Below are 17,334 nucleotides of genomic sequence, written 5' to 3' on the forward strand. Positions count from 1 at the left end.
TAAAAATGAATGCTGGTTATAAATCAGCGGAAGTTGGTTGTGCCACCTATACGCTACAGCAAAACGTGTTTTCGTTCAAGAGAGACGAAGGCTAAATAAAGATCTAAGCAGGATTTAAACCATAACTTCCAAACATCACAGAAACCTGCTTAAAAAGTGTAGGCTAATTATGGAGTTAATAAAATAGAGCATCCGTTTAATCATAATGTTCATCAGAATTATGATATGTAGTTTGACTTATTACAATATAACTCTATTATCTTAGTCTGCATGTTTGTTCATCTTTGTGTTCATCAGTGCGAAAGCAGAAGACAGACAGAAAACAGAAGACCTCTGGGGAAGAGCATGAAAATGTGGGATTGAATATCACATTACAGGACGAATGTGACAAACAATTGCAGTACTTCTGGTGAAGGCAAAAACAATAGTGACACACAAAAATCTAATTAAACACTACATTTTCATTCTTTTCATCGATGAAAAAAAGACATTATAGTCATATTGACTCTGAATGACTATTTAGACTTTATTTTCCTTTTCCTATATCAGATGAAATGCTCATATAGAAATTAAGATATGGATTTAAATTGAAGACACCTTCATGATTTTAAGTCAATATTATCTTTGAATTTCACTGTCCACAGTATTAAAATATCATTATTATATCTCCACAGCGCTGTGTCAACTCTCTCTCATACACTTTAGGATTGAATCCCATGAATGTCCAAATAATCAGTTATTGTCAAATAATGCATGTAATGTGACCGCATTGTGCATGTGTGCAATCCAAAAGTCTTTTGGATTCATTTATCAATTGTTTTCCAGGTTTGATATACATTTTTTATTTCTTACACACAGCATCCAACCCAGGGGCATCAGTTGTTCTCTGGCTTTATGCAGCAGGCTAAAATGTCTTTATTCACATGCAGCAGTAGCTTGTCAGATTATAGTATAGAGACAGGACAGAATTTTAATGGCTAAAGTAGTTCCACATAGGTCTACCAATGTAAACCATCTAACCCTCCAATAACCCTGAAGCAGATAAAGCATAACAGAAAAAAAAAAAACTGTGCAAAACAATGCATCAACACTACTATTGTTCGTATCACTATGTGAACACACTGCCTTCATTGTCTCAAAGCAAAGCGGATGTGTGTTTTCTCTAAATGGGGCAAAAAAAACCACTACCACTAGTGTCCCCTCAAGGAATACTGCATTAAAGTATTATACAGAGAGCATAATGTTTAGTAAAGGCACATAATAGACACGTTACACAGGCAGGCTAGGCTGGTGGTTCAGTTACCTCGGATCAATGAGAGAAGATGTTTAGCACTGATGAGGGGAATTTTAAAATGTCAAAATCCGTGATATATACAAAAAGTGTTTTTGAACTGATAAAGGTGAATAATAGTTTCTACATTTTGTGCAGTTGTTTTTGTCTTTGTAAATGGTGGGAAACAGCCCAAAATCTGTGATTAGTTAGTTGAGGCCAAATGGCTTCAGACCAGTGAAACAGAGACAATGCGTTGTCTATTTCTTGTTTATCTCCCAAATCAGCACCATACAGAAAGTCATACAGAACCCCTTTATATGTATATATAAAAAATCTATAATGTATTGCTTTTCTATATTTTACTTGTAATCTTAACCAAAATATTAATTTAAAAAAAGACTTATTTTATTTTATTATACACAATAAGCACTATTGTGTAAAAAATATGGAATGAAAAATGCTTCACAGGTTTTCATTTTTCATCGATTTAGGCTTGGGGAAAACTTCACTTCTCTTTCTATTTCAACAGTTTATTTGCCCAACCTCTCCATAACTTATCCTCTCTACAAAAACAATAATAAAGATAATAATCTCAAATAGGAATTCCCTTTCCTCCATCTCTCAAGTTTTTTTCATTATTTAAATTATCTGCTCCTCCGCCATCACCTTCCCCTCACTCTCTCCATCTCTCTGTATCCTCCTGTCTTTACTTTTTGTAGTTGCCAAACTGAATGGCCAGCCGGTCGCTGACACAGCGGAACGTTGCAGGCTGCACCTCCCAGTAGTTGACAGGGTTAGAAAACAAGCTGATGCCGTTATAAAATGTCCTCTTCATCCCAAATCCTCGAGGGCAGAAGTCATTCGTGCCCACCTGGTCGATATTGTTGGAATGGAGGTAAACCACCTGGAAAGCAAGTGTGGCGAAGTCGAGGGTGAGTAGAGCATCATGTGAAACATTCAATCTCAGATGGGAAATAAAATGTATGCGTGCTAGACTCACCTGTAGGTATTTCATTTCTGGGAGGCCTTTGGGGACGCGAGTGAGGCGGTTGTTGTCCAGATGCAGCTCTCTCAGCCTGGGGAGGAAGGACAGACTGCCGTTCTCGATGTTACGGATATGGTTAAAGCTAAGGCCCAACCTGGAAAAAGTAAGACAAGAGGAGAAACGTGATATAGGCAGAAAGCAGGCCACTGCATTGTACATGAAGCTGAACTGTTTTACTAATGTGAGCTGGAGTAACTGCAAATTCCCTGACAAGTATCCCTGCAAGAAAGGGATATTAAGCCTGGTGAGAATTAGGGCCACAGCAGCCTGGCAATACTCCTTTGACTATAAAAAACCACATTAAAGAATAGAGAAGAGTGTAGAAAGGAAGTAAGAGAAAGCGTTGCGAAAGCCCACACAAGTATAAACTAGTTAGTACTTATCCTGCCACTTTTTTGTGGCATGTCAATGTAGTTCATATTATTACCCCTGAGGGGCACTGCTGACTACAATGTAACCTTTTAAACCACAGGATAATTCTTCACAGATATGCAAATAAATCCCTCAGGGTTAAAAAAAACAAAACACAAAAACCAGAGTTATGATTAAAAATGAGTATGATGTTGAAGTGTAAAAGATACCTGTACAGGTTTTTGTAGCGTTTCAGGTCTTCCAGTTCCACAGCCTGGATCTGATTGTGGTCCAGATGAAGCTCATGGAGACTATCTGGTAGTTCTGAAAGAAAGACACCAGAACATGCAAGGCTCCATTTTAGGGTGAGATTTGATCTTGCCCCATAGCTGTCCATTCCCTTTTTTGTGCACTTAGTAGCTTTCTTAGAGAAGATGAGAAGATTGATTCCAATGTTACGTCTGTCAGCTAAACATGAAGCTACAACTAACAGACGATTAGTCTATCTTAGCATAAAGACTGGAAATAGGGGGAAATAGCTAGCCTGGCTCTGTCCAAAAACAAAATCCATTAAAGAAATCTGCCTTCCAGAACCAAATAAGCATATTTCCCAAAATGCTGAACTATTCCTTTAAAGATGAATCCATTGAATATATGTTAGCATTTTAGTTACACAGATGAGTTGTTACCTTTTGGCACCCCAGTCAGTTTGGACTCTGATATACGCAGATAATTCAGTTTCAGTCCCTTGAAGGCTCCAGGCTCAAAACCGCTGTTGTGGATGGGGTTTGCTCCCATTTCTGCAAGATGAAAGGAATATTTATGACATGAAATAAAACACAGTCTCTTTAATCTTCCATACAGTGGCAAAGGCAGTGGTGAGCACCACAGGGTAGTGCCTAGATTTGGTGAAGCATTTCTGACCTATGCAGTTCATGTTGCCCAGTCCTGAGAAGGCTCCAGCTTCCACCTTTTTGATGCGGTTCTCGTGGATCCTTATCTCAACCAGAGAGGCGGGCAAGTTCTTGGGGACAGTGGTCAGCAGATTCTTGGAGAAGTAGAGCTTCTGCATGTGCTTCAGAGGCACGAATGTTTTGGGGTGGACTTTGGAAATAAGGTTATTCCTCAGAGACAAACCCTAAAAAAAAGACAGCAGCCATGGAGAGGCAAAGTTAAACAACCACTTTAGCAGAAAATGAAAAGTAAGAAAGCTACAATAATATAAAGAATGCACAAGGGCTGAATGTGTTTGAGTGAATTAAGTTAGATCCAGCAACAATCCATCATCCAGCAGACGGTCTCTCCACCTGTGCTGGCTGAAAGATGTAGACAGATGTAGGCTGAGGAAAACCAACCTTAATAGAGATGCTATTGTGTAATGTCATGTCAGGAGTTTCCTATGCTGCCAGACTTAATATTGCTCTTGGGGCGCGCTCTTGAATGCGGGTCAGGAGTGAGCAAAGCTTTTCTGCTCAAAGAGGCAAGGATGTGAGCTTGAATACTCCCATTTGGCTTTAGGCTCAAACTTGATACAATTAAAGCTCTCAGAGCGAAGGGCGGTGGAGGGTGAAAAAGAAAGGAAATGAACCTCTAAATCCTCGAGGAAACAGAGGGTCATAATGGTATTTCACACTACCGAAGCCAATACAAGCTGAGCTGAGTTGTTAACACATCCTTGAGAAGCGCTCGTCTAATGTTCAGTGGGACATTATTGATGACTAACACAGAAGCATTTTATAAAATCTTGATTGAGGAGATTCAGGATTAAGCAGTGCTTTTTAACCACAGTGTAGTGTCATGTACTACCATCCCAACTCTGAAGTACTTGTCTTCCTGAAGGAGTAGTTAAACTCATGCTGGACATACAAGATTATAGATTACCAAATAAGGTCCTTCTTCACTCATCTATGCATGTGTGAAGATGCTATTGGATCATTTACAAGAACTATTCTTACCTACGTAACAAGTAACATAGTAAGTACCCCAGATCACATGCAGAAGATTCATCTGTGAGCATCTGGTTCACACATCTTATCCAGGGTTTCTATGTGTGTGTCCCTACTGCAGTTTCTGTGTGTATGAGTGTAGTGAGTGTTATGCATGTGTAGCATCCTGCTAAATTTGTTTATATATTGTTCTTTGATCTGTATTTCTGTTAACAAAAACATATGGGCTGGTTCAATTGTCCCTGGTATATAATAACTTTTGCATAAACATAGAGAAACACATAGTTTTGAAAGATGCTGAAATGTCCTCTGTTGTAAGTAGCCCTTGAACATCTCAGGTGCTTTTCTTCCGTATTGGATGCAGCCAGGTGTCATAGCTGTGTTATTATGGAACCCACGCAACTTTTAGGCAAGAGCCGCCATTCAATAGCATTCACACGCTACTATTGGCCAAGCATCCCTGCATACGCAAGGTAACGGAACCCGATTTGTTCAGGTCCTATCCCTTTACCAGTCGGCTATCCTAACCTTAACTATTTGAGGTCAATGCCTAACCCCAACCAATCTGGCTGCTTCGTAGAGTGGGACTTGCCTAGAAGCTGCGTGGGATCCATAATAATGCATCATAGCCATGTGTGGACTGTTGCAAATAAGTTAGCTAGTTAACTATCACCCTCATGAGCTAGGAGAAGAGACTGCGTGTGTGCCGAAACCTACTTTTCCACCAAGTTTCTGAGTGAGTATGGACATTGATAACGGTAATGATATGGGCATTTATAGTTAAGCTTTAGTAGGCTCATTAGTGTTTGTGAATTTATGGATAGTGTACATTGGATGCTGCTACCTATGCTGCTGCAGTAGAGGTGCTCAGGACTTGCTGCCGCATGGCAGAATAGCCTGAGTTTTGCACACAAACAGAGACTCAGGACAGGTTTCTACATTGTACAGCTCAGGGTTTGAAAGGACTGCAACAGCTTTTTGAGTTACCAAGGAACAGTGAGTACAGACACTATTCTCCTTAAAGGTTTTCATATTAATTCCAACAAGCGCGCCAACGTTGTGTTGTGTTGCCAGGTGTATTTTTGTTTGATTTCTTTTGGGTCATAAGGACATTTTAAAGAGTTAAATTGCCTGATTCTGGAATAAACATTTTCTTGTATGACATTCAATCAATGTGGTTTAATGTTTATTCAGGTGTGATAGTAATGTGATACATGTGTTAAATACGAGATATATTGGCTAAGAATGAATGCATGGGAGTTTTAGGCTCACATTAACAGTATAGCTAATATAAAAAGCTAACCAGGCCTCTCTGCACCCTGGTCAGAGTCATATTCCTGAATTTGTTGGCTGCTGTAGACACATCCTAATTTTACATTTTAGTACCCCTCACCAATTCATCTCCATGCAACGGATCTATCAGATTTAACGGGGCACAAGATAATCCTGTAACCAATTAGAATTGAGTGAGTGGGCTACATATGTGTATGTAACTTCCTCCCCTGACCTTGGTGGGATAGGCGCGCTTGAGGCAACACTGTCTTATCATACAGATGTTATGTCTCCCTTCATCTATGGAGACATAGAGTTGAACTACTACTCTGCCTGATCTTATCATACAGATGTTAAGTCTCCTTTCATCTATGGAGACATAGAGTTGAACTACTACTCTGCCTGAGACAGGTTATGACCTACTACTGTCATGTTGGGCACTGGACTGTGTGTGTGTGTGTGTGTGTGTGTGTGTGTGTGTGTGTGTGTGTGTGTGTGTGTGTGTGTGTGTGTACGCTTTCTTTGTGTATCTTACATATAAGTTAGTAAGGCCTTTGAAGTCATTCTCTTTCAGCTCGGTGATACGGTTGTTCTGCAGGTCCAAGAACTTGGTGTCCAGAGGAATATTCTTTGGCACCTCGGTCAGACCTGAAGACAAGACCAATCAAAACACAGAAGGGAATCATACTCCATTAAATGCTTCCATGGTGAACACCCTAAAAAACAGTTTGTTTTCAATGGACAAGCTTTTGGGATATCTTAGTCAGACATAGACCTTGGAAAATAAATAGTCACTGTGTGTTTTAAAAACCTCCATCAGGGCTAAACATGAACCCAATCACACTCCCACACAATCTCAAATGAGCACTTTGGGCCTTCTCGTCTATTATTTTAATGAGAGGTGGACATAGACACAGTCATGGAGGTCACACAGAGACGTCAAAGCTGCACATAACTAACATTACTGGTTGTTACTTACAAAGACATGCCAGATGGGGACACCAGATGTTCTCCATCTGGTTTCCATTTGACAGAAGTCACAAAGGATGTGACTTAAATACCGTCAGCAAAATCACACATCAAATAAAATGGAGACGGGCACAACCCTGACACATTGAAACAGAAAAATACAAGCTTTGTGTGTGTTAATGTGTGAGTGGTGAAGCTGCAGCGCTAAGTGTCTTAATTTTGGTTTCTTTGTGACAGAAAACACCTGCTAAGAACTAATGAAGAAGTAGAGAAAAAGTGCAGTTAATAATCAGTGTCAAGCATAAACACCAAGAGCTGTTATGGTTAGGGTTGCTTGTGAATATTGTTTACCAAGCAATAAATTCATTGAGGCTAAGAATGGGTTACAACAAGCAGACAGCGTTAAGACATACACCTGCATTGTTCCATTCAGAGATCTCTGTCGAAAAATGACTCAGCACACCCACAAACACCAGCAACCAGTGATCATTAACAAGACCACATCACAGAGGACATGTGGATGAGTGTATCAGATGTGGTCAGTGGCACAGACAGGCCACGGTAAGCCAATTCTGACCAGAGCCAACCTCATCTGGTCAACGACCATGATGCAACCAGACCCGCTGGTGAGAGAGGACGCCAGCTGTCCCACTGGGATCCAGTTTGCCACCAACCACATCTGTCCCACAGGACTCTACACAGAGCTGTCCATCTATAGTTAAGTTTAGATATATGGCTTTGGCTGTACTGTGCCACACCCTCCATTTCACCACACAGGATCAAACCCTTAGCAGCCCCTCTGACATTCTGTACAAACCACATCCACGCAGTGCTGAGAGATCTGGTGCAGTGGCTGAGGAGGCTTGGAACTTTAAAGTGTAGCTTTATGCAAGAAATTAAAGCAAGATTTTGCTATCAGAGAGCAAAGATAAATTCATTTAAGTTGTAGATTAAACATCAAGTTTTAATCCTAGATACACTAATTATAAACCAAACTCAGTCTATGGTTTTTTCAAGTTTAATAACATTGAGCTGCTGTAAAGGTCTCTAAAGGTGCTCAATGTTACCAGGTGGATTCATGTGGAAATATTTACCTTCCAGCCAACACCTGCAGCTTTCCAGATGCATCCTGCCAGCTGTACTGTAAACCTTCAAATGTATATGCCTGCATCAAACAGACATGATAAACAAACCTGAAAAATCTTTCACCCACACCCTTTAACCCTCTAAACCCCAAACCCCAAACCACAGTGCGTCACCCGTATCTGCCACAAATCTCAAAGCCTTTACCACAAACTGACAAAACTAGCACCCTCTTAAACCTCAGCGCCCCTCAACACAAATGCCTGACATTGATGCTGGGATGCACATTGTGAGGAGACAGACGCCACCGCCAAAATACAACTGTTTTAAATAAGCACTCGACATCTCGGAAATTATACGCTTCCACATTTACCCGCAAGCAGAGAGACCAGGGACAGTAAATATATAGAGCTTGTAAAATGATGATTCAACAAAGCCATTATGTCTAAACACAGACAGCTTATTAGAGTTATATAGCCAGTAGTATAATGTGAGGAATCTTTATATCCGTAACTACTAAATATAGTTTATTTTGTCCTGTAAGCATGCACTTATAATATCCAGAAGCAGGAAGCATATGCTTGAATGGAAACATGACTCAACTTAAGTTGCAGACAAAATAAATCATATTTTGAGATAGATATATTTGGGTAAAAAACAGAGCTTAATGTTTTTTGTATCCATTATTCTAGTGGAACTCATAACTATGAATATCCATAACCCTCATCCTTATCCTAACACATAAACACAACCTTTGTCTCTATCAATCTTCTTCCATCTTTAAACCCCTTTAAACTAACTAATTCTTCCCTCCATCATCCTCTCCTGTATTTGGGTAACCATTAAACATCCCGTTTAGTCCCAAAAACAACATGAAACAGCTCCTTAAAGACAGTGATGAGATATTAAACTTTTCATCTCCTCCGATCAAAGTGTCCCCTTTCGTCTTTCTCTTTACCTTCCTCTCTCCCTCTCTTAATCCCTTTCCATCTCTCTCTCTCTCTTATTTTCTTTCCTACCTCCTCTTGCCTCAGTTTTTTCCTCTCTCCTCTCCCACCCTGCATCTACACACAAAGTCTGAAACACAAAATCTATCAGCAAAGACATGCCTTTACTTGATAAAATACACCAGCATTATCCCAAGGAAGAAATTCCTCTCTTAGATAATACACCAAAGTGGGGACTTTATTCCCCGGAGCTATGAAAGTCATGCAAGGCTCGGGTCATGCTCGCTCACTCTGTCATCGACTCATCTGCTTTTTTGTCTGAACCTCTACAAACACACCATCACTCACACACACACACACACACACACAGGTTTGTGTTACCCTCACCATAACCATAACCTAATTATATCCCTAATCCTAAAACTAAGTCTTAACCCTCAAACAGCCCTTTAAACTTGTGGGGTCCAGCATTTTGGCCCCACAAAGCTGTCAGGACCCCAGAAGTATACTGGACTCCCGGTTTTTGGACCCCACAAATATAGTTAAACAAGCCCACACACACACACACACACACACACACACACACACACACACACACACACACACACACACACACACACACACACACACACACACACTCTCACTGACCGAGGTCAGAACACTGGACGACACTGAGCTGACAGTGGCAGCCGAAGGGGCACACAGGTATGTCGGGGAGGATCTCCTCTACAGCCGAGCCTTCTTCCTCATCCCTCATCATTGTCTTCATCCCGCCACTGTCAATGCTGTCCATGGCAAAATCCCAGAAGCCTCTCTGCTCAAAGGGCAGGGCCGAGGAGGTGGAGAGCAGCCGAGCCACGCATAGCAACAGCAGGAGGGTGCAATGTTGCAACATCTTTCACTTATACACCTGAGAAAACACAAGAAAAGGAAGGAGAGCAAAATCAATTTTATTGTACATTAATGTAAATAGCTTTTAGTTGCCAGTTCCTTAGGTACAGTAAGTAAAATGAATGCAGTCTGATAGAACAGCCCAACATACAACTTAAATTCATGAAAGTTATAATGTTCAGTTTTTGTTGAAACTTTTAACTCTATTGTCATTTTAGATGGCTTGAATTATATTGCGTTACTTATTATTATTTGGCATTGAAATGTCTGGGATGTCAAAAAATGACAAAAAAGGAAAAGTGCATGAGCAAGGTTGGATAACCCTCAGACAAAGCAGGTGACTGTCCTGGGGCCCCATCCCTGGGGGCCAAAAACGTTGTGTTAATCCAGATGTCCACAGATGCCCAGAAAACCTGGGACCGAGGAGGGCAAATAATCATGCTGCCATGAATAGTCTGCTGTGCATATTGTACTTAATGAGAACATGTGGGCGACAGGGTTCATACACATCACACAGAGAGTAGGAGGGTGTGTGTGTGTGTGTGTGTGTGTGTGTGTGTGTGTGTGTGTGTGTGTGTGTGTGTGTGTGTGTGTGTGTGTGTGTGTGTGGGGGGGCTTCCTTCCAGCCATGTGCGCAAGGGCTTCAAATTTATAGCTAATGATAATGGTCAGTGATAAATGGACATTAAAATATTATGATAGGTCTGCTTATCCTTAATCATAAAGTCCTGCTGTTTATACCACACCTAACAGGAAGACCAGGAGCTGCAGGCTGTAGAGGAGAAATGGACTTATTCCCCCAGGGAAACTCGCCAGGAGTTGACTCTGGGATTAAAAGTCCCTTAAACCACCGAGACAATGTCGCTGTCTGCTTCCTGCACACCGAGTCCATTCCCAAGAGAGTAGGTCACTTCTCACTGACCAATCGGATATTGTCGAGGACATCACCTCAGCAGTGGAAAAATGTATTCCTGCAGCCGAGCAGTTAAACAAAGCCGCCATTCATTTAGAGGGGAAACTGGGTGTGTATGTGCAAGAGTGTCTGTGTGCATGCATGTGTTTAGAGTGTGTACGCATGTCATGAAACACAGACTCCATGATGTCATAGCTGTGCACACACACACACACACACACAGCTGATTGAGGTCACCAGACGTGTGAGCATGCATGTGTCTGTGTTTGTTTGCTTGGTTTATCCTGCATGCACTGACCTAACTAATACCGCCACCCTCTCCACCCTCCTACTCAATCTAAGATTGTGTTCCTAGAAAACCAAATTATTACCAGGCCAATTAATCCTTACAGTGGGAAATTGTGACTCTAATTTAAACCTGAGGCTAATCCTATCAAAGCCCAGTTCTACACTGGAGCCTGGGGTGACCTAAAACCCTATAATCTCTAACCTTGTCGTGTTAATTACCTTCTGTGATCCCCAGCTCCTTAATCCTACAGAAGGCTGGGGAGTCTTGATGCCAGTGGTTAGCGTGCAAAAAGATCTTTCCAGGGAAGTTAACAATCCTGTCGCAACATAATCATGTTTTCTTTGGAAGAGGAGAGCGGATTTTGGCTTTCAGCCTTATCAGGACCAAGAGATGAATGACAAGAAGGAGCAGTGGAAAGAGAAACGGGGGAGGAGAGGGAAGAATAACGTCACAAAAAAAGGAGTGAAGGTTCAAGTTAAATCTTGGATAGTGTGTTTAGGAGTTTGTACAGCATCAAAACAATTGGAAATTCACTGCATCTTGTCCCAATCCTATTCTACTTAATTTGACACCATTTAAACGCTTGCTTGATCTTTGCTCTGCCTACTGCCAGGCTGGCGGCCCTGACTGTTCACAAGGCTTTGAATGGCCTAAAAGGCAGAGACTCCAATAATAAAGCTTTTGAGGGGGATCTCAGGGGCTTTTTAATGTTGGGAAAATGTTTCTCATTCCACACAAGGTTGTGTAAACATATACTGATCCTTTAAAATACAAAAGCCTGAACAAAAACACTCCACAAAGAAGAATGTGGTCAGAGTATGCATCACAGTGTGTGGGTGATGAATTAACAAATTGTGCTTAAAGTTGCTTTAAAGTGTTTTTGTTCTATTCAAAGGAATAAAAAGTATCACTAAGGCACATTAAAATATGTAAAACAAAGAGCCTGTGCATGAAATAGACCTGGCCTGAATGCATGAATAACTGGCCCCTGCAGTCTGCTCCCTGTATTAAAAATAGCAGTCAAATTATACCATTTTGCAGAAGAAAAAACACCACTGGCCTTGGCTTGGTCAGAAGAATGCAACAAAAAGGACACAAGGGCATATATAGTCAGTATCACACAATGACACGCAACACACAAAAGAGCTGGAATATAGAAGCCACCAGACTTATTTATACACCTACGATTTCTGCAACTTGAGCTTTGCAACATTGTGGGAGGATTAATTAGTACTGTAAATCTTAAAATGTAGCACCCTTGCTCTAATCTGTGCAGTGTGCAATGATTTGTCAAGATGTGGAAGTGGATGGAGATTTGCAAGCAGAGGTGTTGGGGACAATGGGTGAGAAATAAAAGGGACACAGGAACAAGTATAGTCCATCATCATCCAGGAATGACTGACTAAGGCTTCTATGTACACAACATGACGATAAGACTAACTACATCTCAAATTTAAGCAGCCTCTCTGGCTGTAATAACCACTTTTGTCTGGCCGTGGTGTATAAGTACAAATTCCTCTCCTCTGCTTCCCGTTAAGCTGTAAGCCACCAAACATCCGGTCTGAGACAAAAACAAACCAAGAGCTTCAATCTTAATTGTTATTGCCTCGGCTCTCCTCTCACCCAAAGGCCAAGAGTGGTTTAATGGATGGATGGATGGCTCGGCTATTCTTGACTTGCTCACTGTGTTTGTCTCCGAGGTGCTGTGGAGTGAATGTGGGGGGCGGAAGAGAGATTATACAAGACCAAAATAAGGGTAGAATGACAATTAAGAGGCAGACAGAAAGAAAGAGTGGGAGTTATGTGTCGGCGGTGGCGAGAAGGATATGAGAGATGAAGCTGCAAAAGATACAGGGAGATGTCTATAATCAACACTTGTAATCAGTGCTCTCTTTGCTGCACTATATGGGCAAAAGTATGTAGACAAACTAGTGCAAATGCATACTTTTTTTTCTCAGGTTTAACCTCTGTCTTTGAGTTTAAATTGACAGAAACTGTAATATACAAAACCACCTTTGGCATGAATTGGAATGCCAACTTCGAGCCAGGCCTTATCACTCAACATCAGTGCCCCACTAACGCTATTAAAGGGACCAAATCCCTGATGCCAGGAAAATCTTGTGAAAGAGTGGAGGCTGTTATGGCAGTCGATTAATGCCTATGCTTTTGAAATGAGATGTTCAACAATCACATGTGGGTATAGTGTTCAGTTGTCCACATCCGCTTTCTTGCCACAGTCTATACTCCTGAATCATCTTAACATTTAATGAGATGGTGGGTTCTCTCTACTCGGCAGCAATGATTGTTTTACTTCAATAAAGCAAAGAAGAAACGGGAGGAAATTCCCCACCTGTGCCAAAGGTGTGTCAGCTCTCTCTCTCTCTCTCTCACACACACACACACACACACACACACAGAATAAGACTGATAATGTATGTGACCTCTAAAGGTGGTTGAAACTGTCATAAGAGGCAACGGAAGACAGACACTTTTATAAAGATATTAATTCTAGTGGTGCAAGAGCAACAGGGAAGATATGAGACAGGATTCAGAGATGGATGCAGACTGGCAATAAAATGCCCGGTGTCAGTGAAAGCACCATCTGGTAAACAATCCGCCCCACAAGGGTATTAGTTGTTTGAGTTTCCCACACCCGGCTTCTGAGATTAGCTTTACATTTCCTACATGCACTATCCATCAAGTGCTGGGTACTTGTCAGCCCTCATATCCACCGCATTTACTTTGATGCGACTAGACTTCCCACAAGGCAGCCTTTGCCCTTGTCAAGCTAAACAAACATATATTTAAGCTATATGGTCTTTGTGCTGCCAAGAACAGTCATCTCAAGATCACCGCAAGATCATCTCCCATGACCACAGTCGAGAGAAAGACAATCACCATTACCTTCTTCCCAGTCATACACACAACCCCCACTTTCTTTTGACTCATATTGTTGCCACCTTTTCTCCACAGGGAAAGTTTTGTAGCTGTGAAATCATCACAAAACCCCCTTTATCACTGCATGTCATGTAGCTGCTGTTATTATCTGTGTCTGTAGTAAATGTTGAACTTTTGGCCCACAATGAGCCACAGATGCCAAAATCCATTAAGCCTTACAATATTGATCAAGTCATAAAACGCTGGCTCATTATATCTGTGTATTTATACTCAGGAGCACAGCTCAGCTCAGCTCTGCGCCTTAGACTGCATTGGTAGAGAAGAGTTAAGGTGGGGCAGAGAGCTCACCAAAAGTGCCAGCTGGCACAACAACACTGGTATTGGCAGCCGCCACGTCAACACTCACTGCCGTTTAACATCACAGAGTTTCTCAAACGGATCACAGTGCTGACTGAGCACAAAATATCTGACATGGCTTAGTATTGTGTTGCAGTGAATAAAATCTAAATTTTGTTCTGGAGTCGCTCCATGGGATAGTTGTATTTTATTCCTCCAACCCATAATGCTATTCTGAACAGGATCCAAGCTGCAATAAAGTCTGACACCTAAAAAAACACAAATGTTTGGATGTGAGAAAGCAAGCTGTCCCCCACACACACGCATGCACGCACGCATGCATATGTAAACTATCTGTTTAATTTGGTATAAGAATCACAGTCCACCTACAAAATAATCTGGTCATTTGGCTGAACTCCCTCACTTTCTTATGCCATGTCTCCTTCTCTCCACACATGTGACACATGGACAGACACAGACACACAGACACACACACACACACACACACACACACACACACACACACACACACACACTAAATTCAAGTACTCTTTAGACACACAGGCTGTTAGTGCTAGGCGGGTCTGGTAGAAGCATTCGGGTGGAGTTAACTGCCCCAGCGACTGTAATTTGGTGACTGCTATCCCTAAAAAAGGAACTGTTTGGCAGCTTCTCTGATGCTGCCAAGCTTGGATGTGGTGGGAAGCTGCTTAAGGCTGCAGAGACGAAGCCTAACCAGAGCAGAACAGAGAGCAGAGCAATCATCATCATAAAAGGGCCATATCGGACAAATAACCTGAAGATCCACGTCTGTGGGCAGATGAGTCTCATTTAAAGAATGTGTAGAATTTCAAAGTTTGTGCCATTTATAAGTGGGCTATGAATAGAGATTGTAAACGTTTTTTTCAAAAAACAAAATGGAACAATAAGCAAATTGTATTGTCGAAACTGGGCAAAGACAACATTTCCTGAGCTTGAATTTAACTGACTTGAATTTAAAATTGTAAGAGTAAGGGAATATTTTACCACTGAAACTGATCAATAAGGGTAAAAGAACACTCAAAAGTGGGAATAAGCTACAGGGATAATGTGAGTTTGAATTTAGACAAAATGATGATGAGACGGACAGGTGAACGGACAGACAGGCAGCGAGAATCAACGAATAGACAGACAAGCAGGTGTAGGGTGGTCAACCCACAGGCTGGCTAATTGGCAGACAGGCTGAAAGGTCGGGAAACAGACAGATTCTGATGTAGACCATAATTTTCACTGTCTGACCATCAACTCCACAGTCAGACACTGTTTGCTCTGTCTATTGAAGGTGACTCAGTTAAATACACTAGTATAAATGGCTCATACACGGTAGTTAACCACTGCTGGACATGAAGTCATCAGCACAAGACAGAATGGGGCCACAGACGTTAAAAGCTCCTTCCTGTAAAGGACTTTATGTTTGTTTGCATCATATTATGTGACAAAATAAAACACAGCAAGTTTCTCAGGCCACAGTTCTCTCAACACATTTCAATCTGAACACTGTGTGTATATACAGAGGCTGAATTTTAGGGTAGTGCAGATGTGTGCCAGAAGTGGGTTGACTTGATTGGCATGTTTCACTATAATTATTCTACCTTAATGATGATGCAGGGATGGACGTAAAAGACCCTATAAAGGCTCTGTGTTACACTTAAAGTCTAATGAGAGATTAAGGGTGCGTTGATTTGAGGATAAAGTGAGTGGAAAGAAAGGTTTTGCTTAATTATCATCTCCTAATGATCGCTCCCAGTGAGCAGTCTTTGGAGACTTGTTGCGCCATCTAGTGCAACTCTGGTAAAAAATTACAGCATCAGTCGGCCACAGGTTACATTAAGTAGCTAGATGATTATATGGATAATAATTTAAATAAAATAATCGTGAGAGGGGAAAAAACAAATGAATAAGATACACATTTAATAGGTTGCACATTGCAAACTATGTAAACAATGTGATAACTTTAACTGAAAATATAAAAGTTGATCTTACCAAAGTATAAAACATGTGAAAATATATAACAAGAAGTAGTAGAGTTTAAAGCTACTAGAATTCAAATTGTACCGATATCACTACAACTACAGTTTAAAAGTTTCTATATGTCACAAAAACTTTGTAATTTCTTTGTATAGAATTATTTTGTAAGGTAAAAATCAACCTAGAAAAGGAAAGGTTGCCCCTTGCCAATTACAAGACTGAATAGCACAACAAAAACATCACCCCTACCTTATGGACAAAAATAAGATCTTAATTCCAAATTCCAAAACAAAAAACGTTTCTCTTTCTGTGCGTCAGATTATCCTGGAGATTTCTTTTTAAAGTCCTATTTTTTCATCACATTTAGGGATTATTGCAGTATTTCCCTGTGGTCCTCTGACATCCAGCCGCAGCTCCTCCGCCACTGTGTGCCACTGTGAACCGTGACAGGGCACCGTGCGTGTGCTCGTTTCAGTCCACACCGAGGAAATGACTGGGAGTTGGGGGGGTCAAGCCCATAAAGTTAACAAGCCAGCCTCCTTTCTCCCCTTTTTGGATAGAGGAAAGAGAAGGAGGAGGATGAGTGGGAGAGGCCTGAGTACAGTAGTTCTGTGCTATTATAGCAGGCTACAGTAGATGTTGTGCTATTTAATATTACTCCTATGATCATTTATAAAGTGACATCATGCAAAAGTCATAGACAACAATAGACTTAATAGTATTACACCAATAACATTTTACAACATTTTAGATTTCTTCATATTAAAGTGAAGAAAGATTTTGGTGGTGTTTCCCTTTCTTTCTTTCTTTATGTCTTTCCTTGTATCTATCTATCTATCTATCTATCTATCTATCTATCTATCTTAAATTGTGTAGATTTAGACTACTGTATACATCCTAATGTTATCACATTGCTGGTCTGTAAGAAGCTGTTACAGAAAAATCCCTGTTCATACTTCCAGGGAAGTTTTAGTTGTTAATACTTGTCTGGAAGGATTTTTTTTTATGATGTTTGCTGAGTCATACTTAATTGTTATTTTTAAACCAACCACTATTTAATTGCATAACACAGAGCAACACGTTTTTCTCTGATTACTGGGAGAGAACATGGTGA

The 17,334-nt window shown here is 40.9% G+C and overlaps 1 protein-coding gene across 2 annotated transcripts; it reads right to left on the minus strand.

The window, feature by feature from the left end:
- Nucleotides 1-644: 644 nt before the first annotated feature.
- On the minus strand, nucleotides 645-16,698 carry bgnb (biglycan b). 2 transcript variants are annotated; one of them, XM_028583147.1, is made up of 8 exons: nucleotides 16,470-16,698; nucleotides 9,535-9,796; nucleotides 6,423-6,535; nucleotides 3,594-3,807; nucleotides 3,359-3,469; nucleotides 2,900-2,993; nucleotides 2,274-2,412; nucleotides 645-2,177 (listed from the first exon to the last, which is right to left on the minus strand). In XM_028583147.1, the coding sequence occupies exons 2-8, from the start codon at nucleotides 9,779-9,781 to the stop codon at nucleotides 1,980-1,982; spliced, it is 1,116 nt and encodes a 371-aa protein (XP_028438948.1). In that variant the 5' UTR covers nucleotides 9,782-9,796; nucleotides 16,470-16,698; the 3' UTR covers nucleotides 645-1,979. The 2 variants fall into 2 exon arrangements, with proteins under 2 accessions (XP_028438948.1, XP_028438949.1); XM_028583148.1 differs by lacking the exon at nucleotides 16,470-16,698 and adding an exon at nucleotides 11,198-11,344.
- Between the last annotated feature and the right edge of the window lie 636 nt (nucleotides 16,699-17,334).

The sequence above is a fragment of the Perca flavescens genome, chromosome 7, assembly GCF_004354835.1.
Source record: "Perca flavescens isolate YP-PL-M2 chromosome 7, PFLA_1.0, whole genome shotgun sequence".
Classification (NCBI taxonomy): Eukaryota; Metazoa; Chordata; class Actinopteri; order Perciformes; family Percidae; genus Perca; species Perca flavescens.

What these genes read in the sequence shown, in the direction of transcription:
- bgnb (XM_028583147.1), bottom strand. Translation starts at nt 9,781, where the DNA reads ATGTTGCAACATTGCACCCTCCTGCTGTTGCTATGCGTGGCTCGGCTG. An exon ending in GGGCAACATGAACTGCATAG is followed by an intron (nt 3,470 to 3,593) that starts GTCAGAAATGCT and finishes TTCATCTTGCAG; the next exon opens with AAATGGGAGCAAACCCCATC. An exon ending in CAGAAATGAAATACCTACAG is followed by an intron (nt 2,178 to 2,273) that starts GTGAGTCTAGCA and finishes CTTGCTTTCCAG; the next exon opens with GTGGTTTACCTCCATTCCAA.